Genomic DNA, 26625 nt, shown 5'->3' with positions numbered 1-26625 from the left:
TCAAACCTGATATGGACATATCTTTGGTGCAAGCAAGCATCAAGTAGTTATTCAGGATATTTACCTCTCAATGTATTGTCTTCCCAGGCTATAAAAACCTAGTCCCTGAGAATTATTTCATAACAGTGAAGATAAGAATTTAGGACAGGAGAAAAAATGATGTACAGTACCCAGTGGTTTTAATTAAATTACTGACCGTGATGCCTCAACAAGTCCTCCAACACTGACTCTCTCTGTTCTTGGGCAATCTTAATTTTTCTAATTGGATACTGATGACAAATCCAAACCAAAATGTCATTTTATCTGATCTCCTAATTCAGGATTTATCAGATATTCAATGTCAAAATGTAACCAGACAAAAAACAGTTTACTACATACTCAAGGAGACATGGAAAGTCAGTCTGATATGCTACATATGCAACAGAAATTTCATGCATGCATACCACAGAGAAAAAAATATATACATTTAAAGTATGTCAGGACTTGATTTCACATTTAATTATGTCTTATGTTTGCATTTAGGGTTTTAAAGCTTGGATGCAATAAGTCTTGGAGAACAGCATGAAGACCAGACAGGCAGTTCTATACTTTGGGCTATTTAGATTATATTAGAATAGAAGCTGTTGCACTGAACACTGCAAGACGAAACTATTCATTATTTAAACATGGAACAAGAAGCTGTGTTCCATGCACAAATGACTCTGGTAGGGTTACAACTAGGAAGCTCTATATACCCAAGTATCTCTCTTGAAAATTAACTTAAAGCCTAAGCACAAAGTCATTACTACGAAGTGTGAAAGACCCAGTAACACAATACATGGTTGCAAGATCAAGCACTCAAACATCAGGGAGCACCCAATTTTGAGGCTGCTCCAGCAAGGGTAGCTCTTAATGCATACCATAAAGGTATGCATACTGTTTGCAGTTTACCTTTCATGTGAGGGCTGGCACCTCCATATGCAAAATCCTGGAATAGTTTTAAGAGCTATTTAACCATGAGGCAATCTGAATGACATACAAAACAGTAATAGCAGGCAGCACCACAGGAAAGAGAAATGCTGACAGTGAAAGTCTAAGGAGATCTTCCCCTCACCCCCAAGCACCGCCCTAGCAAGGGTTCAGGTATGAGTTCATAAAGACAAGTACCGCTCCTCATGAGAAAAGCTGCACGAGAACTCCGCTCCAGCAAAGCTCAACCGTGCCGGGCTGGAGCCTGAACATAAGCCCCTTTGCAGTTTGGGGCCCCCACAGAAAGGCTGTACTACTGGAAGCTGCCCTAGCGGATATTAACCTTCAGTTAACCTGGAACCTAAACAAATTCACATGGAAGTAACTGGCAAGACGTCCATGGCAGCGGACCAGAACCCTGGGATTCCGCTGTATACCAGTTCTAGAGCTCACAAGATGCTTTGAAATAAAGAAATGAATGATACCAAGCCTGCAGGTTGAGACTTGTTTTCATGTACAGTGCTATAGTGAAGACGCTACTTCGCTGATGAGAGCACTTCTCCCATTGGTGCAGTTAACCCACCTCCCTGAGAAGCGGTAGCTATGTTGGCAGGAGAAGCCCTCCAGTCTACACAGGGGGTTAGGTCAGTATAACTGCATTGCACAGAGGTGTGTATTTTTCACATCCCTGAGTGATGTACTTACACCGACATAGGTCTGTTGTGTAGACCTGGCCTTGGAAGCATAGACTAGTGCATATTTCTGTGACGAAGACTGTAATGAAAAAAATAAAACAAGCTGCCTCTGCAATCAACATACACTTTACCTGGGCTGTGTCTTCCATCAGGCCTCTGATCTTCTCCACGACATCATTACGTCTGTGTTGCCGCAGTGCGCTGATGAGCTGAGCGAGACTGGCTTCAGGGCCTCGGATGGTCCAGTGCTGTAAGGCGGCATAGGCCCTTTCATGGTCTGCCGTGTACCCACTGGAGAAAGCCGCCATCTCATGGTCACTTGCATTGCTCAGAAATTGGTAGATATCTTTCCACTGGCTTCCAACCTGGGCTGCTACTAGCTTCAGAATGTCAATGCCTGTCAGACAGAAGAGGTGGAGTTTAAACACAGCAGTTTCCAGCCTTTTATCAGTTAAATATCAAACTATTTATGTTTTGTACTAGCAGAAGGGTGGGTCTCTTCCAGCTAAGAGTTACATATAACACCTTTTTAGGTCTTGCATTAGCAATAAAGGATGTTTATAATACTGGGCGGCCTGCTACTTCCCAGTGTTTTGCTTGAATAACTCACCTTTGACACTTCTTGTTATGTATGTAAAGGGTGTAAAATACTCTCTGATGCAGAGACATCTTCTAAAATTAGCTATTGTGTTTGAGCAGTGGCTAACATTTAAAAGCTTCCTCATTGGTGGTTGCATTACATTATGATACCTGGCCACTAGCCCTTCACTTGCTGGTTTGATTTGGGGCAGGGGATGTTTACACATTTCAGAGTGGATTCTGGTGAGAGGGGCACTAGTTATCCGGCCCTCTGCACTGCAATCTTATCTAGTTCATCCAGTAGTGATGAAATCCAGTTATGCATTGCATCAGCAGTGCTACTCGACTGAAACTGTCTATGGGTTGCTCTGGTGTGAAGAGATCCCTAGTAAAGAAGAGTGATTAAAGTTTTCTACAGCCCTGCACAAAAGCACTGAAGCTGTGACCCAGCTACTGACTTGGGTGTGTTAGGGAAAAAGATGTGTCATCTGAACTTTTCTTCAGAAGTAACAGCTGCTTTCTCAAATATTAAAGCCCCATAACAGTGAGAGACTCTGCTAGCTACAACCATGTGTAAACTTCTGCTACACTGTGGAGACATTTGAAAGACTTGAGGTTTAGGAGGCAAAAAGCACAACTCTGTTGTTACATGAAATACTTTACACAAAGCGATCCAAGTTTTCTGTTAAAAAGTCTCTCTCCCCCCTCCCGCCTTCCACCCACCATATCTCTCAAACCACTAAACTACCAACACAATATCCTCTCACTGTGAAACTTCAGAAGGGATATAATTAAAAGCCAAGTTCATCCATGTGGGGAGAAGGACTCAGCAAGTACAAACCTTCAGATACAAGTTACAAGACAAGACATTGTTTTGAAGCAAGAAAGGTTTTGTTTTGTTTTTTAGGCAAGTAAGCTCAGCAAAAATCTACCTTAAGCAGCCACACAAAGGATGCACACAACTGGTTTTCATACAAGCAGTTCTCAAGTTTTCACAGGGTGGGCCACATCTTGGGTTTCCTCATGAGCGGCTTCCCTTTCATTTCCTGATCACACAGACCACTTCCCCACCCATTTGCAGTCACATAACATCTTTGTGGCAACTAAAGCAATAGCTTACAGAGAAATACTGAGAAGATCTGGGACCTTTCCCAGTGGGATCAGATTTAACAACCTTGGTAACAATTTTTAGACTAAGCAAAAACCCTAGCATGGTGTCAAGTATCAGAGGGGTAGCAGTGTTAGTCCGGATCTGTAAAAGCAGCAAAGAATCCTGTGGCACCTTATAGACCAACAGACGTTTTGGAGCATGAGCTTTCATGGGTGAATACCCACTTCGTCAGATATATTCACCCACGAAAGCTCATGCTCCAAAACGTCTGTTAGTCTATAAGGTGCCACAGGATTCTTTGCTGCAAAAACCCTAGTTACTGCATTTCTGCACTTAGCACTGAAGATTCAAGCCACAAATTATGTAAGCAACACAAACCCATACATTTCTTAACCAATATAAAAGTGAAGTGGGCTTAAGAGACCATTCTACATAAACTGGTGAAAATTCACATTTAAATTATACCCTAGCCTAACACAGTTTTCAATATTCCAAGAAACAGGCACCATGTGTATTAAGCCAGTCTAAACTGGCATGTGACCCACTTTCCATTAATCACGGATAGTGCCAACTCACATTTTAAATACAAAACACTTATTCATATTCTCTCCCATCATAGTCAACTAAGGGAAAGATCCAGTATTATAATTTATGGGTGCCAAATCTAGTTTACTATAAATTGGATTAAGATCTGGAGGCTGTCCCCCAGTACTGGACCTAGAATTCTCTTTGACAAGTCTGCTACATAAACGTTGATGTACAATTTAGAAACAGGCCCCTCCCTGGAAGGGTCACTATTTTAGTGGTAAAATCCTGGTGCTGCAATCCCTCCCTCACACCAACACACTCAGATGTTGAAGAGACACTGCGAGCACCTGTTCAGTGGTGAAAGATTTGCACAAGTCTTTACACCATCTTTGCCAGCCCGACATTAACAAAACTCACGTGGACATGACCCATCGTAGCTGCAGGCAACCCCTGCATACATACAGACGCTGCCATGTTCCTGATGAAACATTAGCGATGCTGGCATGATTTTCATAAACCAGTACCAGGGCAGGGTAGATCAGCTGTGCTTGCAGGATCTACAGAAACCCATGCTGGCTAGAAGCAGCCACCTTTGCAACAGCAGTGTTTAAACAAGGCCATTTAAGTAAGTGCAAGCAGTCACCAACTATTTAAGACTGACAATATATAGAGGCACAAAGGAAAAGTTAAAGGTATAGTCGCTGAGTTTCTAATCTGCCGGGGTGTGCTCCGCCCAGACTCTACCCCCAGCTCCACCCCTTCCTCCAAGACTCCATCCCCACCCTGCTTCGCATCCTCACCCCTTCCTCATCAAGTTCCACCCCCTTCTCTGAGCACACTGCACCCTCACTCCTTCCCAGTCCCCCCCCCCAGTGCCTCCTGACACCGCAAAACAGCTGAGGCAAAACAGCTGATCAACGGCAGGCACTCAAAAGGAGGCGGAGGTGCTGATGGGGGGGCTGCTGGCAGGCAGGAGGCACTGGGGGGGAGGTTCTCATGGGGGGCTGCCAGTGGGTACTTCAACCCCAGAGCACTCACGGAGTCGGCACCATATTTAGAAGTATGAAGTGGTGTAGCCGTGTTGGTCCAAGAATACTAGAGACACAAGATGGGTGAGGTATTTTTTATAGGCTCAACTTCTATTGGTGAGAAACAAAAACTTTCCAACTTGCACAGATCTGAACAAGTTTGTGTAAGCTTGAAATCTTGTCTCTCTCACCAACAGAAGTCGGGCCTATAAAAGATAATACCTCACCCACCCCTTTCTCTTTAATATTTAGAATGTGTCACAGCACCACGTTCTAAAAGCTATGCGCCAGTGAGCTGCTTCTTAAGCTTAGGGCTGTCAAATGATTAAATAGATAATTGTAATTAACCGTAAGATTTTTAAAAAATAGCCGTGATTAATCAGTTTTAATCACATTATTAAAAAGAATATTAATTTTATTATGGATGTTTTCTATATTTTCCAATATATTGGTTTCAGTTACAACAGAATACAAAGTGTACAGTGCTCACTTTGTATTATTTATTACAAATATATGCACTGTAAAAAGAAAGAAATAGCATTTTTCAATTCACCTCACACAAGTACTGTAGTGCGATCTTCATCGTGGAAGTGCAACTTACAAATGTAGAACTATCATCTTTTACATCACTGCACTCAAAAAAAACTAAACAATGTAAAACTTTAGAGCTTACAAGTCAAAGCACAAAGGGACATACGAAAGTTTAGCATACCTGGCAACGCCAGCTACAACAGTGCCATGCGAATGCCTGTTCTCACTTTCAGGTGAGATAAGTAAGAAGTGGACAGCATTATCTCCCATAAATGTAAACAAAGTTGTTTGTCTTAGCGATTGGCTGAACGAGAAGTAGGACGGAGTGGACTTGTATGAGGCGAATTGAAAAATAATGTGCTTTGCATCAATCACATGCATTAACTGCGACTAATTGTCAGCCCTATTTATTATAAGACCAACGATCAGCAAGATAGAAGGACTATTTCCAGTTCTCTTGCCTCTACATAAGTGATGCTAGGAGTATTAGCTTTACCAGCACCTTGGAGAAAGCTGCACAGTTTGTTGCTCAAAATAACCCAGAGACATGAAGTCTCATGTTTGCAATCACTAGAGAAGAGTTCTGACAAACATTGTTGTACTTTAGAACTGTGTCCCGTTATACAAGTCACTATTTTTTTTTTTTAATGGTGGGTGCTATGCAATTTCAGTTGCCAGATCGTACGTGGCACTTACAGGAATTGAGAAGCCAGAACAATCAAGTTAACAACTCCAAAATAACTAACTTTTCCAGTTAAGTGGAAGATCCAGTACCTCCTAATTTGGGATTAATAAATATACAATCACTACCATATTTACAACATGAAAACAAAACCTTTAATCACTAGTTGGCTTTATCTTTCCCATCCTGCCCAGATAACACATCCTCATGGAATAATCTTACACACAACAAACTCCAGGGGCATCCAGCCCATCCATAGCTGGAGATAAGTTTCCTTAATACGTTTGGTTAAAAACAAAAACTAACAAACAAGCAAGATATCAGGTTCAGAGGGAAAAGAGTCTGTTTTAGAGATTTAAGCAGAGGAAAGGCTCTTAGAGATCACTGAAAGCAACAATCAGTGCCAAGTATTGTGAATTCTTGTACTTTAGCCATGCCGCTCAAAATCGCAAAGCTCCAGGATATGGCTAAAGTCACTCAGACATGTTTTAATCCTATTTTAATCTACTGTTCTCATAAATAGGGCTAAGATTTTGACACGGTTATTTTTAGTAAAAGTCACGGACTGGTCACATGCAACAAACAAAATTCACAGAAGCTGTGACTGGTCTGTGACCTTTGCTGCTGCAGCTCCATGGTTTCTCCCCTGCCACCGTGGTGGCTAGGAGCTCTGGGGTTCCTCCTCTGCCTACTGCGGCTGGGAGCTGCAGGGTGACCATATTTCCTGAAGAGAAAATAGGACACCCCAAGCCACTTGCCCGAGGTAGCCTCACGTAGGTGGAGAGGGACATCACCTGTCACTGGAACCTTGAGGGGGAGACCCCTCAGGTGTCTCTCTCCTATCCTGGAATCCTGAAGAGGGGCCCTGTCACCGGTGTTGCCTGTCGCTGGAACCCTGCCAGGGCCCCACTAGCTGCCAGCTCAAGGGTCCTGCAACCCTTGGGACTGAAGCAGAGAATGTCACAGAGGTCTCTGAAAGTCATGGATTCCGTGACTTCCATGATCACCGTGACATAAAATGCAGCCTTAGTCATAAATAAATGAAAAGCTCACACATTAGGATAAAATCTTTTCAAAACTTCTAGGGCACAAAGTTTTCAACCCTGCTAAAAACAAATGTAAGAGCCATTGTTATAAAATGACACCATTAGCCTCAGAGGTGTTCCACCGCTACAGACCAGAAAGGATCAGCTAGTCGTTGTGACACTAACCTAGGACTCAGGAGAGCTGGGTTCAAGTTCCCGCTCTGATAAGGACTTCCTGGATAACCCTGGACAAGTCACTTGGGAACTGGGCCTCAGTTCCCATCTGCAAAATGGGGATAATAGCATTTCCCTAAGCCACACGAGATGATGAGAGGGGAAACTAACTAGAAGATAAGGTGCTCAGATACTATGGTAATGAGGACCATGTAAGAATTTAAGATGAGCGCACACTGTTCTAGCTGTACCAGCTGTAAACAAGTACTCCGAGTTCCACAGAATGAGGAATAAGTGCCCCAACTGCAACCAATATTAAACTTGGTAGAAGCTTTGCTAACAGCCTGTTGCTGTAAAAGGAAATCATCCACACAAGTAATGAAACATAATTGACATTTTATTGTCCTGGAGTATTAGCTCTAGGGGTTCACATGTTAAAGCAGTACTCTGTTCTGAGCTACTTGTGCCTATCCAGCATATCAACTTCAAACCTCATTTTCTCACACGATGAGGTGTGGGGCAGATCTCAGCTGGTGCCAGTTTACACAAAGCTATGCTATTTAGCTATTGTGTTGAACAAGACTTTGCTACATAGAACATTTTGTACATTCACACTGATGTCCACAAGGTTAGTAAGCTTAATCACACAGTTTGCTAGTGCTATATTAGTAGTTCTATAAGCTATGCATGCTTATATCCTCTGGAGATGTCATTAACCTCTCAGATTAGACTACAGCACCCTGTGCAGGGTTTAAATGGTGTATAAAGCCTTTAGGAACAATTGTTCCACTGAAGAGTGAGTTGTGAAATTCAGCCTTATGCGATACCCAAAGGCTTAGACATTGTGATTAAAAGCAAATTTCGAAATCTTAGATCGCCCACATGCACTATATTGTGTGAACAAACAAGGAAAAGACAGACGAAGTACTAATTTGGCTTCAGTCAGCTAGAAGACCATTATGCCCACTGTTCTGAAAAAATAAGATTAAAACTATTACATAACAAGTTACTGGTGCATGCTGCCAAGTTGAGATAAATATTATTTGAGCCATTTAGTGCAACTTAATTCACTTGTTATTTAAAAAAAAAGTTGTTAATGCTCATAAGCCCAATCATACCATCTTCATATGTCCAGAAAACGTACAAAATTAGCACTAAGCATAGAGGGTTATAGCTTCCTGTTTTAATAAGAACATGCAGTAAAGAGTGATATTATTAGAACTGCTCATTCAAATGTTCACTCAGGTTTTGGATAGTAAAGAGTTTCATACAGTGGTTACATACTAAAGACATAATTGAAAGTAGAATTTAGTGTCTAACCTTGCATGCACCTTTTTCTAAAGAATTAGTTGCTACACTACCATGTCCGTCTAGGTATGACCATCAGGAACAACATTCATCAGGTCCTTTTGCTACCTTACAATCACTGACTCAGTTTTCAAACTGGGGTAACATTAGATTTAGTACTCTACATGGATGGCAGGCACCTGCAGCACCCACTGAATGCAATAGGATGGAGGGTGCTAAGCACTTTCAAGGTCTGCAATAAGAACTTTGACGCACACTATTTAGCACTGACGCAATTAGGCTGGCCACAGGTTTTAACTCTTACCTAAGGCTAAACTAGCTATGTGTTTGCTAATAGTTTATTTAGGATTTCATCACTTCCCTCCCACTCCTCCCAAGCCAGGCACAATCATAGAATATCAGGGTTGGAAGAGAACTCAGGAGGTCATCTAGTCCAACCCCCTGCTCAGAGCAGAAACAATTACCAGATTTTTGCCCCAGATGGCTCCCTCAAGGATTGAACTCTCAATCCAGGGTTTAGCAGCCCAATGCTTGGACCACTGAGCTATCCCTCCCCACAATGCCTCTGCCTTTCCCCCTTGCTGCTATCTTCTTCACAATGAAGTGAGGCAACAGAGTATGGGCTCTTTATTCTGTGGCAAATACCAGAGCATGTCACCCCAATCAATTCACCTTTTAGTTTAGTTTCACTCTCATAGGAAGAGATTGGAACTAGAGCTGCACGGCCCTTATCGTGAAATCCAAGGTCATGCAAAATACCCCACTAGTCTTGGGTTCAGACCTGGAAACTAAGCTTGAAGTGTTATCTCTAAACATCTTCAGATCCACGATCTTTTGCATCCTCTGGAGTAGCGGACAGGTTATTTGTCTAAGGAGTCAAAGGGATTTAGAAGTGGATCTTCCACTAAAAATTGAGTGGAGTTTGGCAATGAAAAATGCCAGATAATCGCAAGATATTTCAGAGTTGGGAGGTCCCAAGCCCTACAAAATGGGGCTTTTCAAGCAAAGCAGTTAAATTAGTATTTCATTGTTGTGACTGAATAGGAGCTGATCCAAGGAAAGATTACCTCACCCACAAAAACAGGAGGACTTGTGGCACCTTAAAGACTAACAAATTTATTTGAGCATAAGCTTTTGTGGGTTACAGCCCACTTCATCAGATGCATAGAATGGAACATATAGTAAGAAGAGATATATACATACAGAGAACATGAAAAAGTGGAAGTAACCATACCAACTGTAAGAGGCTAATTAATTAAGATGGGCTGTTATCAGCAGGAGAAAAAAACTTTTGTAGTGATAATTCCATGGCTGGGTCATTACACATATTGAATCTATTTCCCCATGTTAAGTATCCTCAGATCTTCTTGTCAACTGTCTATAATGGGCCATCTTGATTATCACTACAAAAGTTTTTTCCTCCAATTAAGTATGTTTCAGCAATGGAATCAGTAACTGCTGCATTGAAACAAAATACAAGTTTAATTTAAGGAGAATGCTGAGCACTCCGGAGTAAGGTAAGACTTGCAAAGATGTCTGGAGCAGCTGGAAAAGCTTCCAGTCCACTATTCAAAGGTAAACAAACAAAGGAAAGACAGGTCAACCCCATGAGACAGTGCTTACAGGAAAGCTACCTGAAGGGGAGTGCTGCTTTAGACAGAATATAGAATCACCAAAACCAGGCACTGGATGGCTGGAGAATAACTTGAAGTTGTGTCAGAATCTCTTTTCCTTGTGCATCATTCTATAGCGTCTTTTAATTAAATACGTTTGCAATGTTATTGTTACTGTGTTGGTCTCAGGATATAAGAGAGAGAAGGTGGATGAGGTATCAGTAGCAGCTGTATTAGTCTGTATCCGCAAAAAACAGGAGTACTTGTGGCACCTTAGAGACTAACATTTATTTGAGCATAAGCTTTTGTGGGCTACAGCCCAATTCATCAGATGCATAGAATGGAACATATAGTAAGAAGATATATATGCAGAATGCCTTTGTGTTTTAATGACTCTCTTGATCTATTCTTAGACAAATCTTATCTGTCTCCCATAAGTCTGTTTTTTCAGGTTGGAAGTCAACAGCGCCCTTTGTTGATTGTTCATGCTCATGGCCAGCTGTACCACTGCAGCGTTTAATGTAGACCAGTGGTTCTCTACCTATTTATCATTGTGGGCCGCATATGTGGTCCATAATGTGTTACCCTAGATTGCAGTTTGAGAACCACAGCGCCCTCCTCCAAGACCTCTATGCCCAGAGACCACTTCACAGAATGGGGGCAGGGAGCGGAGCCCTGGGCGCAGGGCTCAACAGCCCCAATCCAGGACCCCGCCAGGCTGCCAGGCAGCCCGAAATCTGGACCCCAGGCAGTATAACTACGTAGCTCAGGGGTGTGGAATATCCACACCCCTGAGTGACACAGGCTATGTCTACACCGCGCATCCCAAGCAGCTACAGCTGTGCAGCTAAAAGATGCGCAGTGTAGCCATTCTTTGCCGGCAGGAGAGAGCGCTCTCACTGATCAAATAAATCTAGCTCCAAAGAGGCGGAAGCTTTGTCGGCAGGAAAGCATCTCTCACCAACAAAGTGCTGTCCACGCTAGTGCTTTTCGTTGGTAAAACTTGGTCACTCAGGGGTGCGTTTTTTCACACCTGAAAGACAAAAGTGTTACCAACGAAAGTGCAGTGCAGACAAAGCTAGAGTTATACAGACATAAGTCCGTAGTGTAGACCAGGGCTCAGGCACTTTCATTTTGGAAAGACCTGCAGTAATACGAGATCATGTGTCTATTGTCTTTACAAACATGCACCCATTCACCTCCACTGTAGGAAGTACAAAATGTTTACTTCTACATCGCTAAGTATTGCGCTCAGTATTATAAGAACGCCTTACAAGAGTCAGCAGGCAATCTACGCACAGCAGAGCTTTGTTCTTCCATTCCTGTAGAGACATGATTTTGGTGTTTTTAACGTTCTTTTCACACTGTTCAGGGCTGAGCTGTTCCTGTGACCTCGGTCTTGCCACAGGCACTTTTCAACAGACAGGCCTACGTCTGCCCTTCCCTCAGAATAAAATCCATTTTTCAGCCCACTTTTGACTGGACTGCTAGGTTACAGCACCTGGTTTTCCCCAATAGCCACTCTAGTCCTTCACCTACACCTTTCCTCCCCACCACCCCCAAATATCCCATGGAACACAGCTGCAAGCCTGAGCACTTATTTAAAAACACAGTGTTTAACTCTGACAGCACATCGAAAATTTACATTCATACCAAGCCATAATGTGTCAAATCCAAGCCACTTCCCAGGGCATCACAGACAGCATGTGTGTTTTAACAGGAGAACTGAAAATCCCAAACATTTTCACACTCCAAGAACAAAAAACCAAACAAAACTGTTGAGGTGGAATTTTTCACATTTGAACTAGTTTGGCTTTTGAGATCACGTGTCTCCCCTCCACTCGCCGCACCCCAAAGAAGTTTCAGTTCTCAAGGGACAAACCGGGGGGGGGGGGGGGGGGGGAGAGTTAAGGTGAACAAAATCCTGAGTCGAAACACTGGGCTGGGCTGAAAGGATTTTGAGCCAGACAGTGCAATTGGCTGTGTGCCAACAGAAGATTTTACTTTGGAAAGAAGTTTTGCTATTAAACCCTCATAGTTTCATGATGTGCTGCCTGAGAGCAATATTAATTCACTAAGCCACTGAAGGAATTTCTCTTCTCAACCAAAAAAGCCTTGCAGGATGGGAAAGAGACTCATTTAAGATGCACATGGAATTGTTCAGTAAGATGGGAAGAAGTAACTCCCATTATGACCAGTCAAGGAAAGTGTACAGTCAATCATTGTGTGGTTAGCATTCATTGTACCCCAGGACACATAAGAGTGCAAGAATCAGTGGGGCTGTAACTGCATTTCAGCCACTTTTCACCATCCCTGACCCCTCCACACCACATTATCCACTATAGTCAGAGAATACTTAAGAATTATGCTTCCTCTATACTTTTCTCTGAAAAAACCCTGTGTAGTCCACATCAGTTAGTGTATAGGACTGACTTATCTAGTCATCCAGCTGGTTTTCATTGGTGCAGAAGAAAGTGCATATCCACCCAGACAATACAAGCACCTTATGGAATTTTTACAGCTTCCACAGAACTAATCTTCACTGTAATTCTGGGCTATGGACTGGTAACTCAGAAGCACAAACATGCCAACAGCAAATGCAGTATGAACCTACAAACAGAACACAAAGGGACACTGCCAGGCCTGGGCTTTAAACTCCCCCATCACACCAACAAGTTGCCCCAAGACCACCACTCTAGATGAAGGGAAAAAAGCTTGGGGGAAATTTTGGGCTAACTCAGCAGTGGTGATCAAATGGACAATGCCATCTCTACAAGAGAAATTAAACTCCTCTCTCCACTTGCCTATCAGCTCCTGCCCTGTTTCAATTTGTGTGGGAGGTAAGATTCCTCTCAGATCTACCAGACTCCAGGTATAACATCTCCCTCTCTAGCCCACAGCTATTATCTTACCATGATGGGGCAAATCAAAGTAAAGCACATCCTCTCTCAAGGAGCTAGCTGAGTGCTTGCTATCAGCTGGCATGGTTAACACCTTAGAGAGGATGCCTCCAATGGGTGGAGCTGAGCTTTTTTTTAAATAAAGAAATGATCTCACACTAAGCATACAATACATGGATGCTGACCATGTTAAGTCACCCCACTGTCAGCCAAAACTTGGGGCTGTTTCTTCTGAAGTGTTCCTTCTGAAACCAGATGATTAGAAGAATCTGCCAGTGCTGAGTGGCAAGGGATCTGCACATATTGCAGTACAAACAGATGTGTTGCACAGCAGGACCTGCTGAGTAACTAAGAACCAGTCTTGACACACGCCAATATAACTGTGCTTGAGAACAAGGATTCCATAACATGGAATCAACCCCATTCCTTCCTGATTATGTTTAATTTTACTCCAAAGAAAACTGCCAACTTTCTTCTGTTTGCACTTTCCAAGTCTGAACAACCCCAAAGGAAAACTAAGAGAAGCAACTCCTGTATGTTTCCTTCAGCATTTAGAGGCTATGCAGTTCAGGCAATGAATGTGGCAAAGGAAAGCATAAGTGTATGGATGTGGAATTCAGTACATTTACATTTAAGAAAAGAGATCCCTCCCCACCTTTAAATACAGCCCATCCACATCCAATTTAACTAGATACAGTGCTCCTGAATTCAGGATTGCCCTAAAGTATACATAAACCACATCATTAAGGAACCAGTCTGGAAAAAGGTTACATATCCAATTATTTCATCCCCTAAGGAAGGAAAGGAAACTGCCATTTTGTAAACTACAGCTATTCTTTCAAAGGGCAACTCCATCTATGGTTATAATATTATTCAGTCATTCACATAAAGGTGGATTTAGTGTAGTTTGTATGGAAAGTTAGCAAATACAAAAACACATGCCCTAATGCAATGGGGACAACAGAAGTGTTTTAAGGTCAAGAACATGACAGCGCAGCTGCACTGATACTATTTGGATGCATGAAACACATGCTTGTTTGTGTTTGCAAGTTCCCTATCACTATTCCTCCTCCAGTAAGCTAGCAGGCTGCTAGAAACCTTCATGTAACTTGGGCCACAAGGTAGATGACGAAAGGCTTTTGGGGAAAGAGGACCCTTTGCTTTCCTTGTTTCAACATTAAATGTAGTCCACTGTTTCAAACTAACCTTTTCAAAGTCAACCCTGTTGCTGTAGGTTTACTGGTAAAATGCCTACAAGAGTATTCCCACAAAAACACACACTCCTACGGCACTGACCTGACTTCGTCCCTGCCTGGAAGAGATTGCAATTTTAACAGTCTTGGAGAGGAAAATGTAATAAAAGCAGAGCGATTGACCACTGGATCTGGCACACATCTGGTAAGATCCAAGGGCTCTGTGTTTAGACTATAGTGTAAGGTTAATTAAGGAAATGAGGCCAGGCAACACAGTAAGGGATAACTGCTAGCAAGTGGTGTAAGGTTACCCAGGAGACAAGAGGCTGTACTGCTTGCCATATAAAACTGCTGAGAAGCCAGACACCTACGGTATGTCTACCCTGCTGATGGGAGCATGCCCAACAGCCCAGGTAGACACCTGCCTAAACTACCATGCTAAAAATAGCAGTGTGGATGTTATGGTATAGGTTAGCCAGCCAAGTATGGATGCGAGGGAGACGGGAGGGGTTTGGCAGACTTGTACTTGGGCAGCTAGCCTGTGCAACGACACACACACCGCTATCTTTAGCATGCTAGCTCACACAAAGCTAGCGTGTCTGTTGACCAGCCCGGTCGCGGGAGACGTTCCCAATGGCAGTAGGGACACACCACTAGTGTCAGCTGAAGACTGAGGGATGTTCTCTTGATGCATGGCATTTACAGTTGAAGAGGCAGAGTCAAGTTTCTTAAAATGGAACCAAGAGTACGATTCCTGCATGGTTAGTGCAAGGTTGAGGTACTTTCAATGACCACAAGCGAGGCAATACTATCCAAGCAGGAAATAAAAAATTTTACAGCACAACTTTAGGTAAAGCAAACTGGGTGTCAGGACCCTTCAGGGGTTCACGAGCTGTCAACCTCCACCCCAAACCCTGCTTGCCTCCAGCATTTATAATAGTGTTAAATATATTAAAAAGTGTGTTTAATTTATGGGGGTGGTTGCACGCAGAGGCTTGTGACGTGAAAGGGGTCGCCATTAAAAAAGGCTGAGACCCACAGAGCTAACGCACAAGTAGGAGAACCAGAAGGTAGAGAACCCGGGATTTCACAGAGCTATGATTTCATTACTCATCTAATTTAAAGAAAGACAGCCAAAGCTTTGCAGACCAGAGAGACATCTGCAAATCATTAAGTTGCAGTTGCCAGAGTAGCAACTGTTTTCAAAGCAGCTCTCCGTTTCTCTCGTCTATTTTGGCAGGTAGACAGACATTAATCCTTGTTCTCAGATACTGCCTGCCAGAGACATATTGAGATTTACATGTATCCACAAAGGGATGTTCCTTCAGACATAACTTCAAGTGCTATATTTTGCCATTTGTGTCTATGCCCTTTAGTGAGGTGCTCCAGACTGTCTGTCAACAGGTCTCTGAAGAGTATAACCTCGCTCCTGTACATGAGACCATTGGGTCACTCAAAAAAAATCCAGATACCTCCCAAACAGTTTGTGATTCATTATGTCCCTTTAATACCCTATCGACAAAATGCATGGTAACTACAAGAAAAGATTCCGGCTTTACGTAGGTGCACTGGCACTTGTTCAGTGGCCAAATCCCACTTATTCACATGAGTAGCCACAGAAGTCAATGTGACTGAGTCAACAGCCAAAATTAAGCCTTGTAATTTTATTAATTCAGATGACCAACCTGTTGGGTTAGCTCAGTGATAAGTGTCGCACTAGTGTGGCTTGAAACCAAAGCATCCGTATGACTGACTAATGTTTACAGCTAAGATGCTAACTATTCATAGTAGCGTTTCCAATAGCAACCTAATTAGTCCTCTTAATATACTGTTACCTGAATTTTACATTTGTATCTGGACTAAGCTCCTCCAGGCAGGGCCTGTACCTTTGTAAGGTACCACATAAACCACTGGGGATGTATACAGCAAAATCAATCCAGCAATAGAGTTTTTGCACTTGCTGCCTCTCTGTTAAGTCCAGGCCCAAGTCTAAGGGATGGGAATGATTTCCCCCTTCACAGAATACTTTTAGACCCAGGAAGAGAAGTGTATTTTGAAGAGACAGTAAAATCAATTTTACTTTGATGGCAAAAAAAGGCATAATATGCCCTGATTTTACTTAGTTCAGAATATTTGATTTTTAAAAGACAATGACAAATCTATAATGGTATAAGAATCCCCGTGCAAAGTGCACTTTTAATTAGGCACGTTGACTTGCACTGACAATAGCAGTTATATTTGTATCAGTCTTCAAAATGTTGACAAGAAAGAAAAATTTAAAGTACACGTGTGATCTGATTATGCAACTATGGAGAAATGGCACTTACTCAGATCTGATCCCTTTCCAGCCTGCTTACACAGGGAACAGATTTTACATCAAAGCACTGTCAAGCCAGCACAGCGATGAACAAGCAAGCAGGACGCTATTCTGGCTCACTATATCAAAGGAAACTATCCAAGTCTGAACTACAGAAACGTTATTCCTGGTTTGTGCTACACCAGGAAGAACCCAGCTTGACTTTCAGATCCCAGCTTGAGTTTGCAGGGCTGGCAATTAAGAAAACATTTATACTTGATAGTGGTTCACGAGATAATTAAAAATATGGAATACCAATATACCAGATCACACTGTTACGACTGTGGGGCAGCTGGGCCAAATCTGAGTGGCACTGCAACCTTGTGAGGCTGGCCACAATCCCCAGAGTGGAGAGCACAGGCCCAGCCCTCTGGGACAGGAGCTACTGCTGTGGGGTGGGCTAACTTTCCAATCCACTCCCTCCAAGGGCTTCCCCTCTGCTTCAGGCCAGGATTAGGGTTGCAATGCCGGGGTGGACGGAGCATACATATAATTGTGGATTGCAAAAAACAAAATGCGGTTGGAGCATCACCTTAGTAGAAAGTTTGGGAAACATTGATCTAATGATCTGAGCACAGAACCAGGAGCCAGGAATAGCAGAGTTCTTTCTTGGCCTTGCTCAGATACTAACTAGCTGCCAGGCGTTGGGAAAACAAAACCATCTGCCTGTCTCCTTGTATCTGTTCCCTAAAATGGAGAGTACTTAACTCTGAAGGGACTTGTAAGGATAAAGACTTTAAAGAACATTTCATTGTCTAAGTGCTGGAAAAAGCACCCTGCAGTAATTGGATTAAAGGATTTTTAGAAAGACAGCTGCTAACAACTCCTTTCTTACAACTTTAATGAAGCCCCTGAGTTGGAGTGTTGCAAATCTAATTTATCCTTATTTATAGAACCTACTATGGCAGTTTCTCCATAGCATCGAAGTCTCAATACTCCTGTGAGGTGGGCAAGCGCTCTAGTTAAAGAAACTGAGGCATGATTAAGCAGTTGGCCCAAGATCAGACAGGAAACAGAACCCTGGGCTCCTAGGTCTGTTTTGTTTCATAATTAGAAGGCAATCTTTCTTCCCTTGCACAGAGAATTGGATTTAACTTTGTATAATTGGTTTTAAGATCTGCAGCTAAAGATTGTATATACAGTATATAGACTCTCTTGGTGCAGTCTAGATATTGATCTATTTTGATTTTTTCCCCACAATATTCCTTTAATCTTTGCAAGTACATCAATCCCCATCATCCACCACTCCAAAAACAGCACAGTGTGCAAAACCCTAGACAAAAATAGAGAAGTGACGCATCTCTCATGTAGTCCAGATCTTGCAAACGTCAAGTTCTGCACTGAATTTTACAAAGCAAAATTATAGCTTTGTATAACACACAACATAGCTACACAAGACTTAGATCATCACAATGCTCATCACAATTCAGACTATTAAAACAATCTTATTGTCTGGGACAACCTGGTTTATAAACTAGTGAAAAGCAATTGTTAGCCAGACAGACTTGAATCCTAGCTAACCTTGAGGTGCAGTGACCTACTGTCACGCCCATCTTGAGGCTGAAAATGAGAACAAAAGCTCTCTGCCTCACTCTTCTGCCACTCAGTGCTGTTTACAAGAAATGGAAGACCCATACCTCTGGCTAGTTACTTTGAGGTGCCTGTGAAGGCATTTATCCTTGTCACTTGGGCCTCACCTTCATGCACTCCTCCTAAAATGCTGTCTATGCTTCCCTACAACATGCAGTATGGGATGCACCTGCTGTTACTCTTGAAATACCAAATACAATAAGGAGAGATAGGAGACTACTTTTCAGCCTCTGGTGTTTTAATGGCAGATCAGCAGCTGACCATTGAGGGACAGAATCACGGGTTAGTTTCAGAAAAACCCTATACTGGATCCAAAAAAATCTGGCCAGACACCCAAATCTGATGTGTGGAAAGGACTGGTCATGTGAACTTGGAAAAATTATTTTTCAGTCCTGGTCCAGCTGACACTGGACAATTTATAATTTCATCATTAACTTTCTCTTTTACCAGGCCTTTAGTGGAATAACTGATACTACTTCTCAGGCACAGCAGAAGATCAAAAGTGATGGGGCATTTAACACTGGCAAAAATTTATGAATAGAGTGATGGTGCTACAAATAAAGAATATATCTGCTTCTTTCCCCTCTATCAGCCATTTAGCTGTCTGATTTCAAACAACATGGGGGTGGCTGTATTTAGTGGGGCCTGAAGGGGACAGGGGCTTATTGAGCTAGAGTCCCCCTCTTCCCTCCCAGCATGCTCAGCCCATTCCCGGCTCTTTCCACCACATTTCTGTGATGCCTGTTATATCAATATCTTCATTTAATACCAGGCACTCAAATTCACTCATCTTGTATTCAAATGCTAGAAGTTTAAATACCAAGCATATGACCGGAGTCGTGCAAATCCACGGATCAGATGCAGATACAAATTTTGAATCTGTGCAGGGCTCTAAATATAGGATCTCAAAGGCAGGAAAGTTGCTGTCTGCATCTCAGCCTATGAGGCTGCTTCCCTGCCTTTGAGGTCCTATATTCCTTCTCCGCCCCAATACAAAGGGAGGAAAGGTGATCGATCAAGACAGCCAGCAAAATCCCTCATGCTTCTATCACCGCAGTTTAGGCAGCCAAGCAATTTAGGAAACCTCTCCTGACTTCAATGCCGTACTAGGTGAGTTGGAGAAGGAGGCAGCTGCTTCTGAAAGTCAGTCAGGAAGCCATACTCAGAAGGGGTCAAAGGATGGGTGACACAGAAGACGTTTCCTCTCCCTCCATTTCTGGAGAAACAGAAGAGCGAGTGGAGAAAATGGAAGGAAAGCAGCCAACAGAGGGGGAAGAAGCTGAAGGGAAATGTGTAACCAAAGGAGGAATATTTAGTGAGGATCAGGAATGTGGAGTGAAGATTTAGCTTGCTTTTGATGGACACAGTAGGGTAGAAACTTATGACACTCTCTAAACATGATGGTTGCAGATCAATGGCATCTGCAACCAAAATTTTTAATATGGAAGAGGCCTTGAGGAGTTCTACAGGTAATTAATGGAGAAAGCAAGGGACACTATTCCCTGTATAACTGCTGCATTCCACCTGCAGTTAATTCCTCGGTTGCTATTACTCACCATGCCCATTGCAGTAGTAGATCCACTTCTCTCTGTTCTGGGTTGGAGTAACAGATTTTTTCAGAGCAGCCTTTTCCACAATGGCACTGGGATCTTGCCGAGGACCCTTCTTCAGAGTCCGTGAGCTTTTCCGAATGCTGCACACAACTATAACCACGAGAACTAGCAGCAGAAACAGGACGATCATCCACGGTAAGTGTTCATTGATATCAAAATGCTTGTGGGCATTCTGGCGTGGCGGTCCTCTCCTGGGGGGCACATAGGGGATGCTTGACTTTTCACCGCTTGTCATCTCCAATGCTGGCTGCAGTTTCAGAACTGACTGGCTGTGTTTGCGGTAATAATTTTGCTGGTGATTGGTAGCCCTGGAGTTTGAGATGGTCACGTTGATGCCATCTGTCTCATTATCTGAGGTTTCATTGTAAATGTCTGTTGGGTCGATCATGCCGTTGTACACACTTGGTCTATGAGAGGCAGCAAAGCTGGAAACTGAAGTGTTGACACCTGTGAACAACAGAGAAATTGAGGACCATTTGTGGGGGGTGGGATGGGGCGGGGAAGAGAGGCTGTTTCTTTTCTTAAATCTTAAGCCACACAAAGACCCCATAATTGGAATAGTCATAGCATGCTTCCTTTCAAAGTGCAAAAACACAGACTTTGAGGGGCTTCTACTTGTCTAGGACATTGAGATTCAGTTTTAACCACATAAGAAATAAGACCACCACAAAGTTTGTGTCTTACACACCAATCCACTCATCATCTCTCTAACTACTTTGGCTTACTTTGTTAGACATTGGATCTGTGGCAACTCCTCATTAAAGACTGCTGGGTGATTAGAGGGATGATGCCAATTTATATTCAACCCAAGTTTTAGACTTTTTTAGAAACGAAACCATGCAGCTTTTACAGAGTTTAAGGGAAACAGGAAAGCTTCTAAACCACTAATGTGCCCCCCCATAACGTTTGTAACCCAAATATTGCAGTCGTTAAAATTAAACTGAAACTGACTTAACTGATTTTAGTAAGAGAAATGCAGAAAGTTAAACATAAGTAGCTGCAGGAAAATTATCCATTTCAGGAGCCTAGTTGTTCTTATAAGAGGCTTGAGGTTCCTTGTCCACAAAGTATTACTTACATTGAGTATGTTCCTTTTAGGTGTATTTTCCTTACCCATCTCAGTTATTTTTATATCATGAATAGATTTATGCATTAGTAGTAGCCCTCAAGTTTTAGTCAATTTTATGAATTAAAAGCCTTGTAAAAGAGCAAAGACCGGCACAGCAGGGACGGTGCATTACTCATAAGGCTAGTATTCCTGAGATTGTTTCTATTCCCACTCCTGCCAGTGACTGGCTGTAACTTTTTGTAGTCATTCAAACTCTGCCTCAGTTTATCTGCAAACTGGATATGAATCTTGTCCACTTTTGAGAGCTATAAATTGAATGCTAAGTAATTACTAAGCATTCAACCAGAGAGAAAAATGTAAACATAATGGATGAGGTTTGAGTGTGACAAGAAATTTGGAGTGCCTCAATATGAGAATGCCCAATTTCAGACCTGTTAACAAGGCCTAATTGTCAGGCAGCACTGAGCACCCACACTCTAAATATTGGGTCCCTTTAAGACATCTCAAATTGAGCACCCCAACCACTGACACCCCAAAAATAATGGCTTCTGAAAAAAGTGTTGGGTAAACGCATTTCAAGTTTAGTTTTTTTGTATACTGCTCAGCTTTATTCTGCTAAGTCACGGAGGAATTATTTTGTATGTAGTCAAATGAGAACTATTTGATAGAGATAGGAAGCATTTTCTATTTTTCATCATGTTAAAGCAAGTAGAGTTGATATAAATTGTACGTTTTCCCCACCAGCAATGGCTTGTAGAAACCTTAACTATAAAAAGTAAGATTTAATAAGGATGTTTCACTCCAGACACTTCACAGAAATGCCCAAACAGCTCACCTTAAGGTAAGCCATCATGGTACATATAAAAATACTACTGGAGATGAGATAATTTCTAGGGAGTTACAATTTCAATCTTCCAACTCTCCTGTAGAAACCACTGTTGGAACAAGGTCCTCCTTGTTCCAGCATGTTGATTTAGTACAGATGGGAGTGAGCTACTTTTTAAGTGTGTTCCCAAACTGCGTTACAGCCTTAGAGAGCAGCAGTGCAGTTTGAGCCCATCAACGCTGCAAGAGCAAGTGCCTTTTTTAACAGCATCAAGCAGCCAGAGTTTTGCAATTCAGTTCCCACAACTGAATACTAGATTCTTGCTTCAGTGCAGCAACATAACAGGCTTACGTTACAGCTATCTTTTTAGTAGGAAAAATCTACCTTCGGGAAGAAAAGTGGTAGACGGAACTTCATAGTTTACATCATCCTCTTCTGGGCTCAGTGAAGACATGACTATGTTAGGAACTGATGATGGGAACCCACAGATGTTATCGCTTTCCTTAGTTCCTTTCTTTATCACCTCCATATTCTTCCCCCGGCAATTAGTGAATGTTTTGCATCTCATCACACTGGAAGGCACATCAGAAAAGGTATCACGAAGGCATGGTTTACATCTAACGTCTTCTGTCTTCGTTCCTTTCTTTCGCACACCCCAGCCAACTGGGCAGACTGAATAAGGGACACAGGTATCATTAAACTGAAAGTTACCAGACGGGCAAGTGCACTCGCGGTCAGTCGAGGCAGTACAGTTCGTTTTCTCAACCATTGGCAGTTCACAAGGTTTTTGACAGACGTGGCATCGCTCTATACCGTTCTCATGCTTAGTAAAGGTCCCATCTGCACAAGGGCTACACTCTCTTAAGGTTGCCTTTGTACAGTGCTTAGACACATAGTTTCCTGCTGGACATTTGTCACAGATCAGCTCTTCGTTAGTGGCACGGTCTAGGTGGTGATATTTCCCAGAGGAGAGGCTTATGGCATTCTGTTCAGAAGTCAGCTTTGACTGAGCACCAGTGGTGCCAAGAAACACAAGTACCTGAAAGAAAGAAATATGGAAGATATTAATAAATAAAAAGTAACAGCGAGCTCTATATCAGCTCTATCCCTTCACCAGCCAGTATCTGGTTAACACTGGAGAGTCATCCAAGGTAACTTCCTGCTTCTTGTACAGTTCTGAGAACAGCCCAGCTGTCCCCAACAACATAGGGTAGACCAGAGAGGTGGGATAAACCAGGATAAAGTTTTAGTATTCAGGGGAGAAGTGGCCAGTATGGCTATGGGTTTAGCAGAAGGGGATGCAGAAGAGAGAATGGATTCTGAAGATGTATAGGATTTAGTCGATGCCTGGATGCAGCGAGGAGTGAACCAGTCATTTTGATACTTATAGCACCTTACATTTAATCTGTCTGAACAGCACAACGGGAGCACTACTTCCTGTCCTTAAAGAGATTACAAATAGCTTGACAGAAGAGGGATTCCATAAACACAGTAAACTGGGGTGGGGGTGTTCCTACATGGACAGAAAAACTCTTCTGTCAGCATGCACTGTGTCTGCACTCTACAGGATGATGCCGACATAGTTCTGCTGACACAGACATGCAGGTGTAGTCTCTGAAGAATCAATATGCTTAAAACTTAAGTTATAAGCATAAACTGAACGCCTCTCTACTGGAGGACCACAGCAGATGCTGAGGAAATTGTGCTACGATACAGGTGAGCCCCAGACATAGAGATGGAGAAGTTTACAAACTGATCAGCAATTGGGCCAGAGATTTACATTTATTCATATGCAAGACAGGCAGAACTCCACACTAACGTGGATGTTATTAGATTTTTCACACTACAGAATAAGACTCATGCTAGATGATATGGTTTTGTTTATATATGCCACTATATTTGTTTTAGCCCCATAATCTACTATGTTAGAGTTATTTCATTAAGATATTGACTTTCAGACCATCTCAAATGCATTGTTGAGATGAAATAATTGTTTTGTCTTTTTTAAAAGGGAGGAGAAATGTTAGGATGTGAATAATGAAATAAGACCTCTCTCTTGCTGTAATCCAGTTCTACTGCACATGGGATGTAGCTTCAATTCCTCATTCCAGTTCTTTGGGCTGATGTCCAAGTTTTTAAAGCACTGACCTGCCATGCAGAAAACTAGGACTTGATTCTGGCTAAACTGGGATTGTGAATCATTCTTCAATAGCTAATTTTACTTTGTGTCTAGGATTTCTTCCTCTACCCACCCCATTTGGCTGCCCCAGCTTTCACTCTTCAAGCGCAGGCGAGTGTATCAAGTCTCCTATAGATCTCACATAAAAGGTGCCAACAGAATAAAAAAGATCCAATTAGAACTGAAAGAATATCAGCAGGGAAGGCTGTTGCAGCACCATATCCCACCACAGGGTATCATACGATATGTGCAGAGTTCTAGAGGACAACTTTCAAATAGTTACAAAATGGAGAAGTTTGATAAATAAATCTAAGTCAAAATTACTTTAGAATAATGGTTTTCAACCTTTTTCCAATTTGCTGACCTCTAAAAAACTTCAAATGGAGGTGTGGACCTCTTTGGAAATCTTAGTGATAGTTTGCAGACCTCCAGGGGTCTGCAGACCATAGGTTGAAAGCCACTGTTATATGGTAACCACCACCTTTTGTGGACCCCTTAGACATTGTCTGCAGACCCCCAGGGGTTGGCAGACCACATGTTGAAAACTCCCTCCAGGGGTCAGTGTCAGAAATCAAAGTTTGGGAGTTCAGTTATTACACTGGTGAAGATCTAAATACTGAAAGGACTAGGGTGATTGAGACGAATAAAACCTATGTATTTTCATCTAACAGCTGGGGAAATACATCACTGCTGTACTACATTGTTACCTGCTCTGCTACCTATTCTGGGAAATAAGCCAAGGAGAATATTTAAAAACCCAACAAACATGACTCTGCAAAAAGGATAGCAGTGGAAAAGCAAATGAAACTGCATCATTTTTGGTGCAGACTCCAGCTTTCTGGAAACCTGTATGCTCAATCTAGCACATTTACATTTCTCTTGCTAAATAATTTATGGACAAGGATTTGTACAAAACACGTAATATTTTATAAAGGAGCAATTACTTGTGTTCAGAAATTGACAAGGATGCTTCAGCTGACATGCCAATTATCATACACCAAACAAACAATTGTTCTGACTGTAACTAAAAGGACTGTATAAAATGTTTCTCCCCCTCCGCAGTATAGAAATTTATAAAGTCTCTTGCTACAGATTGGAAAACTTCACGTTTGGGCTAACCTAGCTCCATAGCCCAGGAGCGTGAAAAACCTCACACCCTGAAGATGTACTTAAGCCAACCTAAACGCTGGTATAAATACCACTAGGTCGATAGAAGAATTCCTCTGTCAATCTAATCACCATCTGGGGGGTGGGGGAGAGGGAATTAATGACCATGACAGAAAACCCCCTCCTTTTGCGGTACAAGTATCTACACTTAGCACTACACTGACACAGTTGGAGGTAAACCCTGAGTGGATGTCTAGAATGCCTCTCAGGGTATGGCTACATTTGGAATTTCAAAGCGCTGCCCCGGCAGAGCTTTGAAGTGTGAGTGTAGTCGGAGCAGCAGTGCTGGGAGAGAGCTCTCCCAGCGCTGCATGTAAACCACATCCTTTATGGGTGTAGCGTGCAGCGCTGGGAGCCCCGCTCCCAGCACTGCCGCCCTGATTACACTGACGCTTTACAGCGCTGTATCTTGCAGGGCTCGGGGGGTGTTTTTTCACACCCCTGAGTGCGAAAGTTGCAGCGCTGTGAAGTGCGAGTGTAGCCATGGCCTCAATCAGGATAATTCACGTGTGTGTGGGCTTCAAAGAGATGTTAAAATGGCTAGGCCAGTGATTCTCAAACTTTTGTACTGGTGACCCCTTTCACATAGCAAGCCTGCGAGTGCAACCCCCCTTACAAATTAAAGAACACTTTTTAATATATTTAACATGATTATAAATGTTGGCTGCAAAGTGGGGTTTGGGGTGGAGGTTAACAGCGCGCAACGCCCTCATGTAATAAACTCATGACCCCCTGAGGGGTCCCAACCCCGTTTGAGAACCCTGGCCTAGGCTCATTCGTGTTCATAAGAGATCAAGGAAGACGCTGCAGATGTTTTCCTCTATTATATCCTGTGGCTCTAATTAATCTTAAGATCAAAGATATGTATATACTGCATGAATCTAATGATTGCCTACATTGTCTTCAGCTTATCTATCCCTGTTACGAACAATCAGCAATTGCCTTTTGTAAATCGGTGCAGCTGGATTATCTTTGTATGCACAGGAAATAGAATGTTGAGTCCACAAGGCCCATCCTTTGAAGTTAACAATGAGGAATCCAGACACATGCTGTGCTAACGCCTGGCAGCCTGTTTCAGCTATAAAAGAAAAACTGTGGGCTTGATCTTGAAATCTCTGGTCTGCTGAACTTTAACGGGAAAGTTCTGAGCCACTGGATGGAGAGCCCCAAGTAATTACTTGGGATGCTCTGAATGATCAATGGAAAACGCGACATCTAAGCTGTTACTTGGACTTGGACTCCAATCCTTTGATGAACCAGAAAGATTTATTACAAACTGGCAGATTTAACATCACTGATTATCCTGATCTACAAATTCTGAAATCTCTTATACATTACAGTTTTCATTTTAACCTCTTAATAACGGTCTTCCTTAAGCTTGTACACATCTACCCTGATATAACAGTCCTTGGGAGCCAAAAAAATTTCATCGCCTTATAGGTGAGACTGCGTTATATAGGGTTTGGTCTGGTACGCCGTGCCAGACTGGACCAGCTTCCCAGCGGTGATT

The 26625-nt window shown here is 42.6% G+C and overlaps 1 protein-coding gene across 1 annotated transcript in view; it reads right to left on the bottom strand.

The window, feature by feature from the left end:
* TNFRSF21 (TNF receptor superfamily member 21) overlaps window positions 1-26625 on the bottom strand; it is a 59791-nt gene that overhangs the window by 19420 nt on the left and 13746 nt on the right. The window contains exons 2-4 of the mRNA XM_050950762.1: window positions 22154-22808; window positions 19818-20321; window positions 1775-2040 (exon numbers count right to left, since the gene is read on the bottom strand). Of these exons, the coding sequence (XP_050806719.1) occupies window positions 1775-2040; window positions 19818-20321; window positions 22154-22808 (1425 nt within the window). The remainder of the gene's footprint in view (window positions 1-1774; window positions 2041-19817; window positions 20322-22153; window positions 22809-26625) is intronic.

Source organism: Gopherus flavomarginatus, chromosome 4 (assembly GCF_025201925.1).
Source record: "Gopherus flavomarginatus isolate rGopFla2 chromosome 4, rGopFla2.mat.asm, whole genome shotgun sequence".
NCBI classification, from domain to species: domain Eukaryota; kingdom Metazoa; phylum Chordata; order Testudines; family Testudinidae; genus Gopherus; species Gopherus flavomarginatus.
This window is presented reverse-complemented; position numbering and strand designations above follow the sequence as displayed.